At 44.2% G+C, this 17,889-nt stretch overlaps 1 protein-coding gene across 2 annotated transcripts in view; it reads right to left on the bottom strand.

The window, feature by feature from the left end:
• Positions 1 to 17,889, bottom strand: part of SYNPR (synaptoporin) — a 167,253-nt gene that overhangs the window by 41,578 nt on the left and 107,786 nt on the right. For both annotated transcript variants that reach the window (XM_034777298.1, XM_034777299.1), the window contains one exon: positions 1,333 to 1,457. In XM_034777298.1, coding sequence (XP_034633189.1) covers positions 1,333 to 1,457 — 125 coding nt within the window. The remainder of the gene's footprint in view (positions 1 to 1,332; positions 1,458 to 17,889) is intronic.

Raw genomic sequence — 17,889 nt, 5'->3', positions numbered from 1 at the left:
AATTAACAGCAATTCAAGAAATCACCAGCAGTGTGCATAGTTTGGAAGATGTTATATTTCAGTTAGTGCTGTAAAGGCAAACACATTCTTTCTGGTCTATGCATAATGAAATCATAAGCAAAACAGCATATGATTTCTAGAAGCAATATAACAATTTCAGATAGGGTCATGGTGTACTTAATTTGAGACTGGGCTACACATTCTTCATTGTTCTTTTGTCATCTCAAGATTTCTTGAAGAGTATAGTTGTACAGAAATGCAGTACAGGTTTCTAGAGTGGACCTCATTCATATTTTAAAAGTGATGTTGGGGGTGTCATTTTCACTCAAAGTTGTATAGAATTAGAATCCTTAGCAGCAAGTGCATTTTTTCAATTTTAAACTTTTTTTTGTCCCACTATGTCTTTATTCTGCTTATAGTTTGCAGTGTTATTGTAGCTGTGTTGGTCCCAGGATAAAGAGAAAGAATGTGGGTGAGATATTTTATTGGACCAATTTCTGTTGGTGGCAAAGGCTTTCAAGCTTTCAAGCTACACAAAGGTCTTCTTCAGCTCAGTGTAGCTCAAAAACTTGCCTCTGTCTCTTCTGGTCCAATAAAAAGATTCTCTCACCCACCTTCTTCCTCAGATGTTTTTTAAAATCTTGCCCTAAATATAAAAGTGATTAGGGAGCCTAAATCACATTTTCAAAAGGGATTTAGGGCCAGATTTTAAATGCCTAAAAATGCATTAGATGCCTAATGGGGTTGTCAGAAGTACCCAAGCACCTAACTTCCATTAGAATAACCTGTTTAAGTGCTTTTGAAAATTGCATTTAGGCACCTAAATACCTTTGAAAATGTGGCCCTTTGGAGCTTAAGCCCCATTGATTTTTCAGTGAGTCTTAAGGCTCTTAAGTTCAGTCACTTAAGTGCTTCTGAAAATGCTACCCTTATTGTCCAAAACTTTCTGAAAGAGGTGCCCGATCCAAAGCCCATTGTAATCATAGAATCATAGAATATTAGGGTTGGAAGAGACCTCAGGAGGTCACCTAGTCCAATCCTCTGCTCAAAGCAGGACCAATCCCCAACTAAATCATCCCAATCAGAGCTTTGTCAAGCCGGGCCTTAAAAACCTCTAAGGATGGTGATTCCACTACCTCCCTTGGTAACCCATTCCAGTGCTTCACCTCCCTCCTAGTAAAATAGTGTTTCACTAACATCCAACCTCGACCTCCCCTACTGCAACTTGAAAGTCTCAATGAGAGTCTTCCCACTGTCGAGGGTGGGATTCAGATCAGGCCCCAGGTAAGCTGCATCTCTGAATATGAACGGTCAAGAACCAAAATGGATTACCTGAAAGGATAGGCAAAGGCTATGTCAATGCTGAGGTCGCTCTCTGACTTGTTTGCACAGTCCACGCTGAGCCGCAGGCCTCCAGAATAACCCCCGCATGTTGCAAATGCAAAGATTGCAAAAAGCTGTCAAAAACAAATGACATTTTAATTTTACAACAGTGACAAGAACAAATGTATCTATACAGCAGTTTTCTTGACTGAGTCAGAGGTCGCTGCCCAAGTAACTCCCTCGCATTATCAATAATGCAGAGTGGTCGAGAACAATTACTACTTCGAGCTGGGTTTTAATACAAACAGACTGGTTATTCCGAATAGTAATAGGAAGTGAATTCCATAATTAAGAGGCATAATTATAAGCTGCTCTTGCTCTCAGTGCCAAAAATTACAACCAGGCAATTTAGACCTTAGTTTAGACTAGGAACATATGGAGAAAGAGTGAAGATTGACCAAGTACAATGGACCATTTGAAATCTTTAAATGCAAGTAAAATCACTGCAAAATGTTATAAGGAGCCAGTATAGGGATTTCGAAGGAGTGACACAAAGGCAGACACATGGTTCATGTAGATATATTGACACAACATGCAAAATATGTTATCACATTATCCTTCATTAGATTTTAATGAGGCCACATATGACTTTGAATAAAAGACTAACACTATTCATTAGTTTTTGGAATCATTATTGTAATCTTAGACAGATGAGCAGATGCAATAAATCAATACTAAAGTCAAAGGAAAGCAAAGCAAGTTACAGAATAAATTCAACCATCCAACTAGGCCTGGGCAAAAATTAAGGTGGTTCAAATCCAGGTTCAACTTCGTCTTAATTCCCAAAGATGTGTGCATATTGTATGGCGGAGGTGGTAGCGCTATTGTTTTTCTTTTTTGCTCTATCTCTGTTTTAAAAACAGGAGGACAAAGCTGGCATTGGTTTTGCAGTTGTCCATTTAAGATGCTTTGCAAAACCAAAACTTGACATGGACATGGGTCAGGTACTTGATTCTATTTTTGTAACTTCTATAAATTTTTTTTTAAAAAAATCATACACTGGGCCAAATTTTGTTCTGACTCGCACCAGTATAAATCTGGAGTCATTCCAGTCATTTTAATGGAATTACTCCAGATCTACACTAGTGTCAATGAGAGTGGAATTTGGCTGTCTAGATTAGGTCATGTTCATATTAACAATGAAATAAACGATGGGTCAGTGACGAAGGAGGAATACAAGCATAGCACACACACGTCATGTAAAGCAGAGCCTGTCCTGAAGCACTGAAGGGACAGATGTGAGCAGCAACAGGAACAGTAAATTTGAGAACATAACATAAGAACAGCCGTACTGGGTCAGACCAAAGGTCCATCTAGCCCAGTATCCTGTCTGCCGACAGTGGCCAATGCCAGGTGCCCCAGAGGGAGTGAGCCTAACAGGCAATGATCAAGTGATCTCTCTCCAGCCATCCATCTCCACCCTCTGACAGACAGAGGCTAGGGACACCCTTCCTTACCCCTCCTGGCTAATAGCCATTAATGGACTTAACCACCATGAATTTATCCAGTTCTCTTTTAAACTCTGTTATAGTCCTAGAGGCAGAATGAAAGAACTGCTGTATTAAAGACGGAGAGACAGGAAACAGAAAACTAGAGCATACTGTAACCCCATCCATGGCACAAGACCCTAACAAGTGCTGTCAACAACAGCTGTACACCTTCACCCCACCAACCACTCCACTTCATGGCACAATCACAGCCAAACCATTATCCTCGTCTGTCTTCAGGTTTCCTTAATATACATGTATATTTTTGCCAGCTGTTGCCAGGTTACCTGGCCTGTTCCTGAGCATTTGGAACGGAAAAAGCTTTTTGCTGGCTCAAGATGATTTGCTGGGGGTGACCCAGAACAAAGCCAGGCCACAGCGTTTGTACGGGCACTTGAGATTGTATGGGAAGGAAGCACGCAACATGAGAGGAACAGCAAGTGGAGAGGAACAGCGCAGAAGTACGAGGTCAGTGACAATGGGAGAGACTGGCTGCTAGACAGTTGGATATGCTGGCCTTTTCCCACATAAGTAATACTTTGTGCTTAATGGCGGGAAGATATGTAGGGCCCAATCCTAGGTCTTTGTGACGTGGCAGTAAGAGCAGGTAACTCCTTGCAGTCAGATATGTCAGACCTACACTGGACGGATGGATGGACTGACTAACACTGCACTGTAGGAGACTTAGGGGTGCGATGGCAGATGGGGATCGTGACCCATTCCCCCAGCAGCCCTCTATGGATCTTGCTCTCCCCTCTCCTTTCTCCACTGAAGCCATGCTACGCCATTCTAGGGCAGCTGTGTCACTCCTGCGGGAGGAAAGAGGAGGGTGGGCACTGGGCAATGGCACCTAGGCATGGCTGGGGGAAGGGACTGCAGAGGGCCTGTGAACTTCCGCTCGTTTCCCGCCCTCGTCACCATGGAGACAGGAATAGACTCCAGTTCCATTTTGGAGATCCCTGTTAGGAACGACGCAGCCACTTCAGTCTCTCCAAATGATTGACAGGAACCTGACCCGTCACGTTCCCCTGAAGTGATGTGTGTGACATGTGGGCCCCCCATCCATGGGGTCAGCCCAACTCATGTAGAACCAGGCCTACAGGACGGAGAGGGACAAGACTGTCTAGCCGCAGGCTCCAAGTAGAAGTGGGGGAGGAATGGGTACACTATCAGGGCCTGGTCCAAAGGGGGCAGTTAGCCAGAAAGCCACAAGCCCATCTCATAAGAAAAAAATATTCTGGCCAAATTGTGGCCATTTGAGTTTGATTCAATGTTATTTATATAATCGGAGTAGGTTTTCATGGAGGACAGGTCCATCAATGGCTATTAGCCAACATGGTCAGGGACACAACCCCATGCTCTGGGTGTCCCTAGCCTCTGATTGCCAGAAGCTGGGAATGGGCGACTGGGGATGGATCACTTGATGATTCCCTGTTCTGTTCATTCCCTCTGGGGCACCTGGCACTGGCTGCTGTTGGAAGACAGGATACTGGGCTGGATGGACCATTGGTCTGACCCAGCAGGGCTGTTCTTTTGTTCTATCTGTGTGGGATGGGGGCCCATGTTATGAATTTGCCCTGGGCCCAGCATAATGGGTCTAGCCTCCCAACAAACCTAGTGTGAAGGCTTACCACTCTTAAAGTGAGAGCTCTCTGGGGCAGAGACTTTGTATTGTTCATTTGCACAGTACAACGGAGCCCTGATTGTAGTCTTTAGGCGCTATCCCAATAGAAATAATAAGTAAGGCCTGACTCCCCACATGACAGCATCTATACAACACACTTCTACTTAAATCCTAGTGGGATTTCAGTCAACGATGGGTGGGAGCTGAAAGGAAAATCTAGAAGGGGCAATGATCATTAAAATCCAGAGAAAGAGTTTAAAGCCAAATCAAAACATAAAACCCCCCAGCTATAGCAGGTGGCCTTCCAGTAAATTTGCAATGACCACTGTTAGAATGGAGTCCCAACAATGAAGGGGGATGAGACATTCTCTTCATGCCAGTGTGAGGACCACGATCTTGGCCACCACAACAGGGACTGAACAAGGGGCCTCCAGAACGAAAACCACGAGCTGCATTAGTTTGCACTGAAGAGCCAGGGCTCCCTAGCTGGGCTTGTAGCAGGCTCCTATCTTCGGTGGACTGTGCACAGAGGGGCACCCGTAACACTCATTCACAGGTATCCCACGGCTAGCAGACACTAGGTTCTTCCCTTTCCCCACAGCATTATTCAGTACTTGTTACATGCCAGCAGTGCCCTTGGCCCTGCCGGTACAAGACACAAAGGACAGACAGGCCCTATTCAGAAAGCTTTAAATCAGTGGGAGTTAGATGCCTAGGCACTTTTGAAAATCCCACTAAACATCTACCTACATCCACATTTAAAAATCTGGCCCTTGGCTCCTCTGTCTTGGCTCCCCATCTGTAAAAGGGGGATAATGACATTTCCCAGCCTTACAGGGTTGCTGTGAAGATAAATACATTATCATAGAATCATAGAATATCAGAGTTGGAAGGGACCTCAAGAGGTCATCTAGTCCAACCCCCTGCTCAAAGCAGGACCAATTCCCAGCTAAATCATCCCAGCCAGGGCTTTGTCAAGCCGGGCCTTAAAAACCTCCAAGGAAGGAGACTCCACCACCTCCCTAGGTAAGGCATTCCAGTGTTTCACTACCCTCCTAGTGAAATAGTTTTTCCTGATATCCAACCTGGACCTCCCCCACTGCATTGAGACCATTGCTCCTTGTTCTGTCATCTGCCACCACTGAGAACAGCCGAGCTCCATCCTCTTTGGAACCCCTCTTCAGGTAGTTCAAGGCTGCTATCAAATCCCCCCTCATTCTTCTCTTCTGGAGACTAAACAATCCCAGTTCCCTCAGCCTCGCCTCATAAGTCATGTGCTCCAGCCCCCTAATCATTTTTGTTGCCCTCCGCTGGACTCTTTCCAATTTTTCCACATCCTTCTTGTAGTGTGGGGCCCAAAACTGGACACGATACTCCAGATGAGGCCTCACCAATGTCGAATAAACACAGATTAGAAAGATTATGGGACGTTCAGACACTAAGCTTATGGGACCATATAAATGCCGTAGATAAGAAGATAATTTTAAAACAATATTATCAATTCACTTCCTTTCGGGCAGAGTCTTTAGAAAGTTCCCTCTGCTACAATGCCTACAGAACCCCGCCAGCTGACTGCAGATAGGTTAGTGATGAACAACTACTGTTTACTGTACAACATTAGCATATGCCGCCATTACCCTGCCATCCCCCTGCAGTTCTCTTACCCCCCTCCTATCTCTTGATGCAACATTATAAATGTTTTGGGGCAGGAACAGTCTTTTTCGTTAAAGCACCTCGTCTAATGGAGCCCTGATAGTGGCCTCCAGCTGCCACTATGTTCTGAATAATGAACCACAGTAATAGAAAGGCGTAATACAACATTTATTCAATCACTTTTTAAATGTCAGGTGGCTAAAAACCTAAGCAGGTAAAAGCTGAGATTCGCTGTGTTTTAGCTTGTTAAATATTTATCTCGAAACTATAAATGTTGCTACCATAACGCGAATAATAGGCCTTGATAGTAAATGAAGCTCAACCATTTCCTTTGTAAACAGGAGTTATTCTGCACTTGGAACGAATTGAATTCCGTACAGAATCGCAATGAAAATTGGTATTAATCATTCTGCTTTCATTTGTAAAGGCAAAGTCAGAAAACAATCTATTTAAGGAGAATGGGAAATACCAGAGCTGAGAGCTTTCTGGCTTAATTAATGGAGTTGCAAATGCAACTATTTTGCAGCTATGTAGGGGGCCCCAAAGATGAATAGACCATAATAAAGAAAGAGGGAGCTAAAGGCGTGCAGGAAGAGATAGCCCTGCTATAAATACACAGAAGTATCTCCTCCATTTCCATTTCTGTATTTGGGGCCCGGGGTTCAAAGAAACGTACACATTGAAGGTACTTCTGTTTTGCTAAAGCTTTATAAGATAGTACACACCTATGCCATTTAAACTCAAGGAGTCCCTTTTAATCCAGGGATGACTTGATGACAGCCTATAAGTATCTACAGGGGAGGAAATACTTAATAATGGGCTCTTCAGTCCAACAGACAAAAGGTCTAACACAATCCAATGGCTGGAAGTTCAAATGAGACATATTCAGACTGGAAATAAGGTGTACATTTTTAACAGGGAGCGTAATTAACCATTGGAACACTTTACCAAGGTCACGGACCATTTTTAAATCACAATTGGATGTTTTTCTAAAGGATCGGCTCTAGGAATCATTTTGGGGAAGTTCTATGGCCTGTGTTCTACAGGAGGTCTGACTAGATGATCACAATGGTTCCTTCTGGCCAGGGCCGGCTCTGGCTTTTTGGCCGCCCCAAGCAAAAAAAAAACCTGCGGCGCGGCCGGAGCGCAGGTGCAGGGGGACTGGCTGGGGGCGGGGGGGGGGGGGAAGGAGAGGGAGCAGGCGGGAGAGAGAGAGAAGGGGGCGGCCAGGGCTACAGTGGGGGTGCTGCCACGCGGCCCCTCCCGCTGCGCCGCCTCCTGCAGCTAGGGCTCTGCTCCGGTCGGTGGGGAGGGAAGGAAGAGGACTGCCCTGCAGGGCGCTCCGGTTCTCCGCACCGCCGCCCCCTACAGGGCGGCCAGAGCGGAAAAAAAAAAACACGTCCGAATGCTGCCTCGAACAATCTGCCACCCCAAGCACCAGCTTGCTCAGCTGGTGCCTGGAGCCGGCCCTGCTTCTGGCCTTGGGAGCTACAAAACTATCCATCTCTTCATAAAGAATTTGCCACAACCACAGTTGTTACTACTCAGGAGGGAGCAGTAACTTTCCTTTTCCTCTACGCTCTCTCCTCTCCTGTTTTTACATCTTCTCTTCAGTGGGCGAGTCAGTCTAGGCTACCCCTGAATTTGTGCAGCCTCTTTAAATTCCTTTTCCAGCCATGGTCCAATGCCACAGCCTAACACTGCAGGCCAGTTCCCATGTCTGTTTGTCACATCCAGCCGTCTTCTGGGCTTTCTCAGAAGCCTGGGGGAGGATATGGATGTGGGCTCCTGGCTACAGGTGAAAAGACGGCTGGAAAGGGCTCTGCATGTCTGACTTTACAGAAGGCTCCACAAAACCTGGGGCTTGTCCTGACATTGCCTATTGCTTTGTCTCTTGCTGTGGGAGGGTCATCGATCGCTAACACTTTGAATTGATAGAAGCTAACAAAAGCACAGCTGGTCTGGGGGCAGCAGCAGGAAATACACAAACAGCACTTTTTGGGGAAGCTCTACATGTCACATGGCAGACGGGAAGAACAGAGGCTGTCAACAATGGATATTTCCCCCTGGGTTTCATGGCAAACTTGTAAGCATTGTTTTCTTTTTGTTCAAGCAATGCTTCTTTGTCCAGGCTCCCTTTTTGCTTTCACTGCTTTAGACTGTCAATTGGTTTTGCCTGGGCTGTAATTTTGCAGGGATACTGTATTTTACTATAGGTAGAGTTGTGTAAACTGCAGCTGGAAACCCCACAATGGGAACTTGATGGGCCAGATTCAATAAAAACTCCATCTGGAAAATAATTTTATTGAACCTGGCCCCTCTGAAATTGAAAAGTTTATTGTCAAAAGTCATGTTTCATTACGCTCCTGTTTACTTCCTACCCATAAAGCCACACGTACCGATGTCCCCATCTGTGCCATGAATGCACACCATATTTCCTCTTAAAATTAAATAAATCTTCTTCCGACTACACAGCTGCCATGAGCCACTAGGGACTAGACTGGGTCCGTAGGCCCAGCCCTGAGCAAGAAGCGACGGGGGAGCAGCACTGCTCCAGGAGGAACAGTAACTCGGAGGGTCACACACCGTCTAATCACTGAGTACAAAGGGGGTGGCTTACTGCTCAGTTTGTGCCCACTCCGTCCAATGGTTGATGGCAGGGAGAGATGAGGCAGAGATGAGGCTCCACCCATTTCTGGCAACTCTCCGCCTCCTCCCCAGTTGCTGTGTGTGAAGGAGCAGCCAGAATGCTGCGCCACACAGGGCCTGGCCCATGGCCACACCGGTGGGGAGGTCATTGCCTTAAGTTTCCCGCTTGGCCATATTAGGGAGAGTCACATTCTCTTACGTGACCGCTTTAGCTCCTTGTGGCTGAAGAAGCCATGAGCAGCAGGAGGGAGGAGGAGTCAGGGGAACAGCTGCCCTGTGTCAAAAATGTTCCCTTCTCGGGACAGCACAAGTGAGCAGGAGCTGCCCTTGAGGGGGCCTGGGCATCAGACTGAGAGGGAGCCTGGCCTCGTTCAGCCATGCTGCCACTGCTGGGGAGGGTGCCAGAGCACCGTTGACCGAATGGGAGACCATGTACATCGACTGTGTCCTAGAGTTTAAGGCCAGAAGGGGCCACCAGATCACCTCCACTATCTCACAGGCCACTAAACACTACCCAGCACCCACGCACCAAGCTCAGCAACCAGAATTAGACTAAAGCCCTTAGGAAAGTCAGTTATTGCATGCCACAGAGAGCATGGCCTCGATGGGTGGTATTTCCCACACTCCTCAGTGTCTGTAAGTATAATATGCCATGCCACGCACCACTAGCCCACTTATTCCAAGGAGAAATTATTTGTATTACAGTCGCATTCATGAACCCTAAATGAGATCAGGGCCTTACTGTGCAAGGCACTGCACATATTATCCCCATTTCACAGATGGAGAACCGAGGCACAGAAAGATTGAGTGATTTGCCCAAGGTCACACAAGAAGTCTGTGGCAGAGCTACAACTGAACCTGGAGCCGCCAAATCCCAGTTCAGTGTCTTAACCACAAAACCATACTGCTTGCCCCTTTCAAAAGGCAGCACATCTCTGACACTCAGCGAGGTGGTGGTTAGTACATGCTCTTTTATGAGCCTCCCCTTTCCTTTGTCACCCCCTCACTCCCTCCACAATCTGAGGCCTTCACCTGTGTAAACTCCATTGTAAAAATCTCCAGGTAGTGACTATCTTATGTTATCCCTGGAAAGTGTTATGACACTATGTAAAACGGATAAATATCCGGTGCCTCGTGAATAGTCTGTAATGCACAATACACTTCCAGAACTCATTTTACTCCATCTTTTAAAGATCCATTTGTTACTAATTGCTGTGGGGGGAAAACCACACAACAGACCATTGACTTCTAACAGTTGCATTAGGCCAAGCATAGGAGATGCCAGGGTTCAACAGCTCATTTACTTGGATCAATTGGAAGCACTTAGAGTTTTCTTCTATTCTGAGATCAGACCATATCTTCAACAGGACAATCCAGCCTCTAATTTTGCTCCTGCAATCCACGGCACTCAGATTTACATAATACTCAGAAATATTATTTGCCAGTGCAATGACAGATATCAGATGGTGATCAGTCTGATTCGGGGACACAAACATTTGTACTTGCAAATCAGTTAAACTTTCTGAAAGTTCAGAATTTAAAATATTTGATTCACAGCAAGAGAGGGCAGATATTGAAAATTTAGGTCTGACGTCCTAGCAGTATGTAAGAAAGTTAGCATTTCCCTATCACGTGACCCCCCTCACACACAACCTTCACTCATCCTGCCATCCCATGTTTTAAAAAAAGAGGGGGAGGAAATATATTACCCTGCTTCAAAATAATTTTCTTCAAGGTCTGCTGAATTATATGGGCTTTTTTTTCATTGAACCATTAGATGTAAAAATGTCTGATGCGTCTCAAGTTAAAAGGCTTATGTAGAGCACGTGGCAGCTAAAACATCCTATGAGGTTGCTAACTGCCATTTAAAAATTGATGAAACATTTATATAAACCACTGGCTTTTTGCACACATCGGTTTATTTTATGCAAAAGTCCGTGTGATAGCTCTAACTTTGACTGGTCTTATCAGTTCTGTGAGGTACAATGTCTAGTGATGGAGCCCTGCCCACATTAAATGTGAAGAGCAAAGCAGGCCTCTGAATACACCCAAATTCCTCCCAAGTGGAAAGGTAAGATTCCAGCTCTATCTGCTAATCTTGCCTTCCTGCTATCCCAGGAAAGCTAAAACTCTCATATTCGACCTTAAGGTTGTTTAGCTTCATCTAGACGAGAGGAATGGCTCCCTGGCATCTTCATTCAGTGCCTTCTTCTTCATTAGACAGCATGTTCCTAGGCCACCCTTCTTTCCCAACGCTTCAGTCGATCATAGCTTGCCTCTCAAAATGTTTCAAGCTGTGGATTCCTACTCTGAGGAGCTCTGCTAAGATCAGGGGTTCATAGACCACTGTCTGAGAACTCTAATCTGAACTGGATGAGGTCCACATCAAGCTATGCTGAGAGGTACTTCTTCAGAGGTTGAAATTAAATGAAAAACAGAGATTACTTGCATCTGAAGAAGTGAGGTTCTTACCCACGAAAGCTTATGCTCCCAATACTTCTGTTAGTCTTAAAGGTGCCACAGGACCCTCTGTTGCTTTTTTTAGAGATTACAGTAACAGTCATAAGAACCATCAAGTGCTGTTCCCCCCCCACACACACACTCTGATCACACTGGTACAGCTTTGGCACCACTTTCACCATAACAAGACTAGCCTTTAAAACTTTTACTTTATACTAAAGGAGCTAAAATTGAATGAAACATCTTCCAACACGATTCCCCTTTTCTTAAAACTGGAAAGCAAGAGGGACCACAGGCCATTTTTAATAGCAACATATTAAATATTTGCACTTTTCAATTAGCGATTTTTATGTATTTAAAGTGTATTACAACAAACACACTTTCTGGCATGATGATCAAATAAATATTTCCTTTTCCCAATTCTCTATAATAAAGAGATTGCAAAATGTTTGGCAAATTTTGTACTGCCTAACACCTTCCAACAGGGCTACATGAGAATAAGTCAGAAGAGTATATGGGTCAAAAAGTTGCCTTTTGTGCATTGGAAACACTTAGCTCTACCGCCCGGCTTTCAGAGGACACAGTATAACACACAGTGTATCTTGATTAAGTTATGATTTGTTTAAAGTAAATATAAAGACAAATCAACTGAAGTTAGTAATGTGAAGATTCAAAAGCACTGAACAAATATATGGTGAAACATTTAAAGCAGAACTGACCTCCCAAAACGTCACTGTTGAAAGATTAAGGAGCGCCTTCTGATCTAAATCTCTGCCTGTTCCTTTTTTTAAACGCTGGCACTTTTCCCATGCCAATCTGAGATGTGTGCTTCCTGGAATCACTTATCCCACAAGCAGGGCAGATGATCAGATTATTGACTTTGGGATTCCTAATTATATAAACTTGACTGGTTGATAAATTAGAGCTAGCTAACATGATCACATTTGTTCAGTGCTGGGAAGGGGATGATTGGTAAGAATTTTCTTCCTCCCCCTGTTGTCCACATAGATTGCTGAGATAATTTTTATCCTAGTGGGAAATAAAGAGTTACAGCAACCGTCGACTAAATGCCTGGATTTAGCATGCCATCTTTAAACAAACAGCAACATTATGGACAACAATTGTTGTGGTAATAGTTGAGAGTTACTCAGACCAATGCTAATGGGAATTTGCAATATCAGGGGCTTCACAAATCTAAAACAATTGTTTTATTTCATAATGACCCATTTCAGAGTTTCAAGAACCCTCCTCTGAAAATGCTGGTGCTGCCCATTGTTAGAGAGAGGATCCTGGATTAGATTGTCCAGTTAGCAGATCCCATCTGGCAATTCTTATATTTCTACGATCATTCTATTGCATGAACTGCATTAAAACCACTATAGTAAACCACTCTAGAACATGTGTTAGGTTAGGTTTAAAATAAAAGGCTAAGACTTTCCAAAAGTGAGACACCCAACCTCTGAAAAAACCAAGCATCCAGAAATGGAGGCACGAGAAATCAGTCATTTTTGAGAATCTTGGACAATGGCTTTAGAACAGAAGTGCTTTCTATAGAGTAACACAGTCTCCTGTAGACCCAGGACTTTCAGTAAGTCGTTCTCACATACTAACCCAGGGTGGGATAAGCAAGGTCATGTTTCATGAGGGTACATTTAAACAGATTCTGATTCTCACACTAACAAGTTACAATTCACACACGCTGAGGCCCCTCTATACTGCCAGAGCGTGTTAAAGTGGCCTTGAGTACATAATTCCAAGATAATGATATGGGGCCAGATCCTGAGTGTCCTCAGCTTCCATTAGATCCCAGTCCCAGGTCATTGGGAAGTGAGTGCGCTCCGAATCTCAAAGGAGATGCTCAAGAACTTACAAAAAGGTCCATACTGGGCTGGATTGTCTCCTATACCTCTTAGCTTGGTGTGGGCACTACTCTAGTGGAACATCTCCCCAACTCAACTTCTTTTGTGCTCCAAGAGCTGACTCCATTGCACGTTCTTCCCCCTCTGCCTGGGGTCCAATCAAGGTTCCCCACTTGTGAGGGAGCAGTTCTGTGAGCAACAAGGATCCGAGCAGGGCAGCAAACCCTGCCAGGCTACTGAACTCAATACAGCTTGGAGCTGTACTAACTAGGTTACCTCTACCCTTGGAGCTCGGGGTGGGATTCCCTGCTCGCATGGCCATACTCGCACTAGTTCTCATTGAACGAGTGCACTAAATATAGGAGTGCAGCTGCGGTAGCTTGCCAAGACCAGCCATTGCAAATAGAAGCCTGCCTGGACCCCATGGATACTTCTCAGAGTGGCTAGCTCGGGCCATGGCTCGTTGCTGTCTGTACTACTGTGGCTATCCTATTTTTAGCGAGCTAGCCCAAGTATGTCTACATGGGCTGGGACTCACACCCTAGCTTCAAGTGAACATGTAGCCCATGTCCTTGGTCCTTTCCCTAGCTGGGGGACCTAGCTAATAGAAGCCATGACCTCTAGGGGGCAGTGGAGCTGTGCAACAGGGCAGATGCCCTTCCTTCTAGATACCCCACAAGGCTGGGAGAACTTGCCAGCTGCAAACCCTGCTGATGGTCATGGTCAAAGGCCCCTTATGTCAAAACAGTGAGTCATGTTTCATGCCCAGAGAGGAGAGAAAAGTGCCCACTTATTCATCCATGCAGGCTACCTGTATTGCAGGCGATAGTGTAGGGGACAGCACAATTTCTGCAGGGCTATTTCTCTCCCTCCCATATAGGAAAGCCTTAACCCCTCCCTCCCTCAACACACAGTCCAGCACTACTAAGTCAGCACAGACGTATTAGGACTGGTGCAGATTACATCCCCATTGAGGCGAGGGACCATTTTGTCATCTTAATGCACCCCCAGTGCATGGAACTACAATACTGTCTCTGAGCTAACGACGGGCTGCCCCTTACTGCAGCCCTTAGTGCTGTACGTTTTAAAATGAAAAAAAAAATATTTAATTCAGTTCTTAATGGAAGGATTATGGGACTGAAGTTGGGGATGGTCTAAGTGAGGAAAGATGTTACAATAATTTAGCTTTACTATACTTTAATCCCAAGGAGAGAATTTTCTCTTTTCCTTTGAAGAAAATCATCTTTCCTAATCATCTTTCATTGATTATTCTAAAAAACCCATTTAGCTCCCCCACAGAATGATCTACTAGTCCTGTCTCATTATATTTTAATAGAATAAAACCCAGCTGTACATTAGAAGATTAGATATGCAGCCTTTGAGGTAAAGAATATTGTTCCTTCAGATGGCCAGACAGAACTTTCTGTACTGCTTTTCCTATTAAGTTCAAAATGTAATGTAAGCTAATGAGATATATTTCATTATTCTGTATTTGATGGGCCAGCCACAAAATTGAATGCTAATGCTAAGGTGGCAGGATACACAGAAGAGTTAATATGCAGACAATAAAGGCACACTTAGAACATATCCTAAGAACTGCTTCTTGGTCTTAGTGAAATTAAAGGCTGTCATAAAACAAACCGAGTTAAATTACACAATATGTATAAAGCGATAAGCTGTTTCAGTCCTCTCCATAACATACATAAAATGCTCAGGTTACCCGAAGACTTGTACAAGCTACAAGATTTTCTGTGCTCCATTTCCTTCCCTTTCCTGCATTAGTGGCTTTCTACCCAGACACCAAGACACAGTCTTCCAAAAAACCCAAATCTATTGACACACATTGTAGATACATTTATGAGTACATGAGATAACTACCACATATACAGTGATTCCACTTAGTAACTATGCTGGGGTATTCCACAATGTGTTGGAATTGAAGTGTTCAAAGAATGAAATTCTTTTCCCCCCCAAGACATGAAGCACGGTGGAAGTTACAGCTCTTCCCATGTAATCATTACAAGCACATCCTTGTGTACTGTTCTTTTAAAAAAGATGAAAGCAAGGGTTAAACGTTGGCGATTTGCACAGTTAGCTGCTGAATACCTGAGGTCTTGATGCACACCAAGAGTAGGAATGCTCTGGTGGAGCAGTAAAATTATTCTGTAAGCTGAAAACTTTTCCAAGCACTAATACTAGACCAGTCAACCAAAAGAAAAAATAAATAAATGTACATTGCTGGAGTCTGTGTTAGGGCCAAGTCTGAAATATTGCACCTTCTACCCCACCAAACCTGCTGCAACGTGGCCATTTTGGAGGTGGTGTTTTAGTGCAACCCCCAAGTAGCAAGATTTGCCCATTTGCAGTTACTTCTGACCTTCTGTTGTTGTATTTTACATGCACATTCACGACTTTAAACTGTCCAAGTAGGCAGCCAAAGGTAAAAGGCCTCTGAATGGGTAGCACCATCCTTCTGCATATACATTAGCTAGATATTAGCCTCCCATGCACCACATGCAAAGTCTCCTAGGCCACTCACAAACCTCCTGGAGCCAGAACTGCAAATGGAGATCTCTCTCTCTCTCTCTCTCTTTTTTTTTTTTAAAGGATTGCTTTTTATCTATAGATCGCAACGTAAAACGAGATACAGACCCGTGCTGCATGCGATCCAAGTTACTTCTAGTGCATAGGGTTTTCTCCTTCTGGGATGTTCGTAGGGATCTCACATTATGGTAGAATTGAATCCACAGCTTGTGAAACTCCATGGGTGCTTTGGAATGAAAAGTCCGATAGAAGGGTAAAGGATGATGATTGTGGATGGCTAGCACAATGCTAAGGGCTGAATGAAAACCAAATATATCCATGTCCCTTTCTTGCATAAATCCAAATCCCTTGCATGGCAGCTGGATGTGACAGCAGTTTGTAAATATCTGAAAGTTGTAAACGCTGGAGAGGCACCAAGCACTATTCAGGATCCCACAAGAAAGGATGAGGAGTAATGAGGTTGCTCACAAACCTTATCTGGCAATGTAGAATGGAATAAAATATTTTCTTGTTATTATCTTAATGTGACTACATCTACCAAGAACAATTCTGGAAGCTCCATTACTGGGAACGGACAAAAACAGCCTAACTAAAGCACTTGTTAATATCCAGGAAGGAGAGTGCTAACTAGTGCAGAGTGAAGTTAGACTCACTACTTGCCCTATCAGCTTTTTCCCATATCTAGAGCCATGCTTCCAAAACAAGGTTGCAGCAGTTGGACCTGCAGGAATGAGTGCATGCCAGTTCCATCCACCAAACCCTACATTTTTGTGCACAAACTGGCATCTGCACTTGAAGACGGGGAGTTATGCAGGTAGTTCCCAATTTGGGCATCTGATCTGGGTGACAGAAATGGGGGGTTGAGGGCACAGCCGCTCTACCAAGCTTTGGGAATACAGCCATGGTGTGGGTTTCTTTAGTGTTATACAACTGTGCTTTTGGAAAGTCTGGTAGGCATTTCCAGCCAGATAATGTCCCCAGGGAATGGAACCTAATGGGTGCTGGAATCACTTCATTATCTGTTTTTCTTTGTTCTCTCCATTAGCTTCTTTTCATCTTGCCCAGCATTACCTTGTAGTTTTGTTAAAATTTTATACCAGCAAATGTACAGGGCAGAAATGATGGGCTTTGTTACATTAACTAGAAAATGCAACGCTACTAATCTCTGATGACTATAAGACATCCCATGGGTGAAAGAAAGAAAAACACTCCCAGAGTCCCAATGGGCTAAAAAAATTATGATGACAGGAAAGGCCACTGTCCTTCAATCACAGCGTATTATTTATGATCTAATTATTGCTTATTGGCAACCTTAAATTATACTTCAGCAAAGATGTTTCTGGATGAGTGAGAGGAAATTAACCTCATTATTGTCCTGTTAGACCACCATGGCAGTGCATATTAGAAGCCACTAATATCTTCCTTTTAGCTGTTAGCATTACTGAGTCAGACAGCTCAGTGGCTTGGTGTTGTTTGCTTTTTTCCATTTTTTCCCCATTTATCAAGAAATGTATTGTTTAACATTTTTTCCATGTATCAAGGAAGCTTACGACAATGTCTGTAAATTACATATATGGGGTCAAGGAATCTAGAACTAGGTAAAAATGCAGAAGATGACCTCAGTGTAAATAGCTTTGTGTTAATCAAATAGTACTGTAGGTACAGCCCCTTTCATCTGAAGATCTCAAAATGCTCTACGATCATTAGAACAATTAGGCTTCCAAACAGCCCTGACATACCTGCCAAGATTCATAGATTTCAAGGTGAGAAGGGACTGTTGTGATCATCTAGTGTGACTCCCTGTATCACACAGGTCAGAAAACGTCCCCAAATTCCTAGAACTTGTAGAAAAGCATCCAGCCTCAATTTAAAACCAGTGATGGTCAGTGATGGAAAATCCACCCCAATCTTTGGTCAATTGTTCCTACAGTTAATGACTGCCATGGTTAGAAATTTACACTGTGTTTCCAGTCTGAAGCTGACAAGTGACACTCATCCTCCAGTGACAGCCCAGTCACCAACTCTGGCAATGTTTTCATGAGTCTTACGATCCACACCCCCGAGAGACACGGCAATACAGATCTAACTCCTCCCAGTGGGACAGCATGAGCTTACCAAAATAATTCTCCTGTCAACCTAGCTACCCCCTCTTGGGGAGGTGGATTAACTACAGCGACGGGAGAACCCCTCTCATTACTTGCAGTGAGCATCTACATTGACGTGCTACAAT

This window comes from Trachemys scripta, chromosome 7 (genome assembly GCF_013100865.1).
Source record: "Trachemys scripta elegans isolate TJP31775 chromosome 7, CAS_Tse_1.0, whole genome shotgun sequence".
Classification (NCBI taxonomy): Eukaryota; Metazoa; Chordata; order Testudines; family Emydidae; genus Trachemys; species Trachemys scripta.
This window is presented reverse-complemented; position numbering and strand designations above follow the sequence as displayed.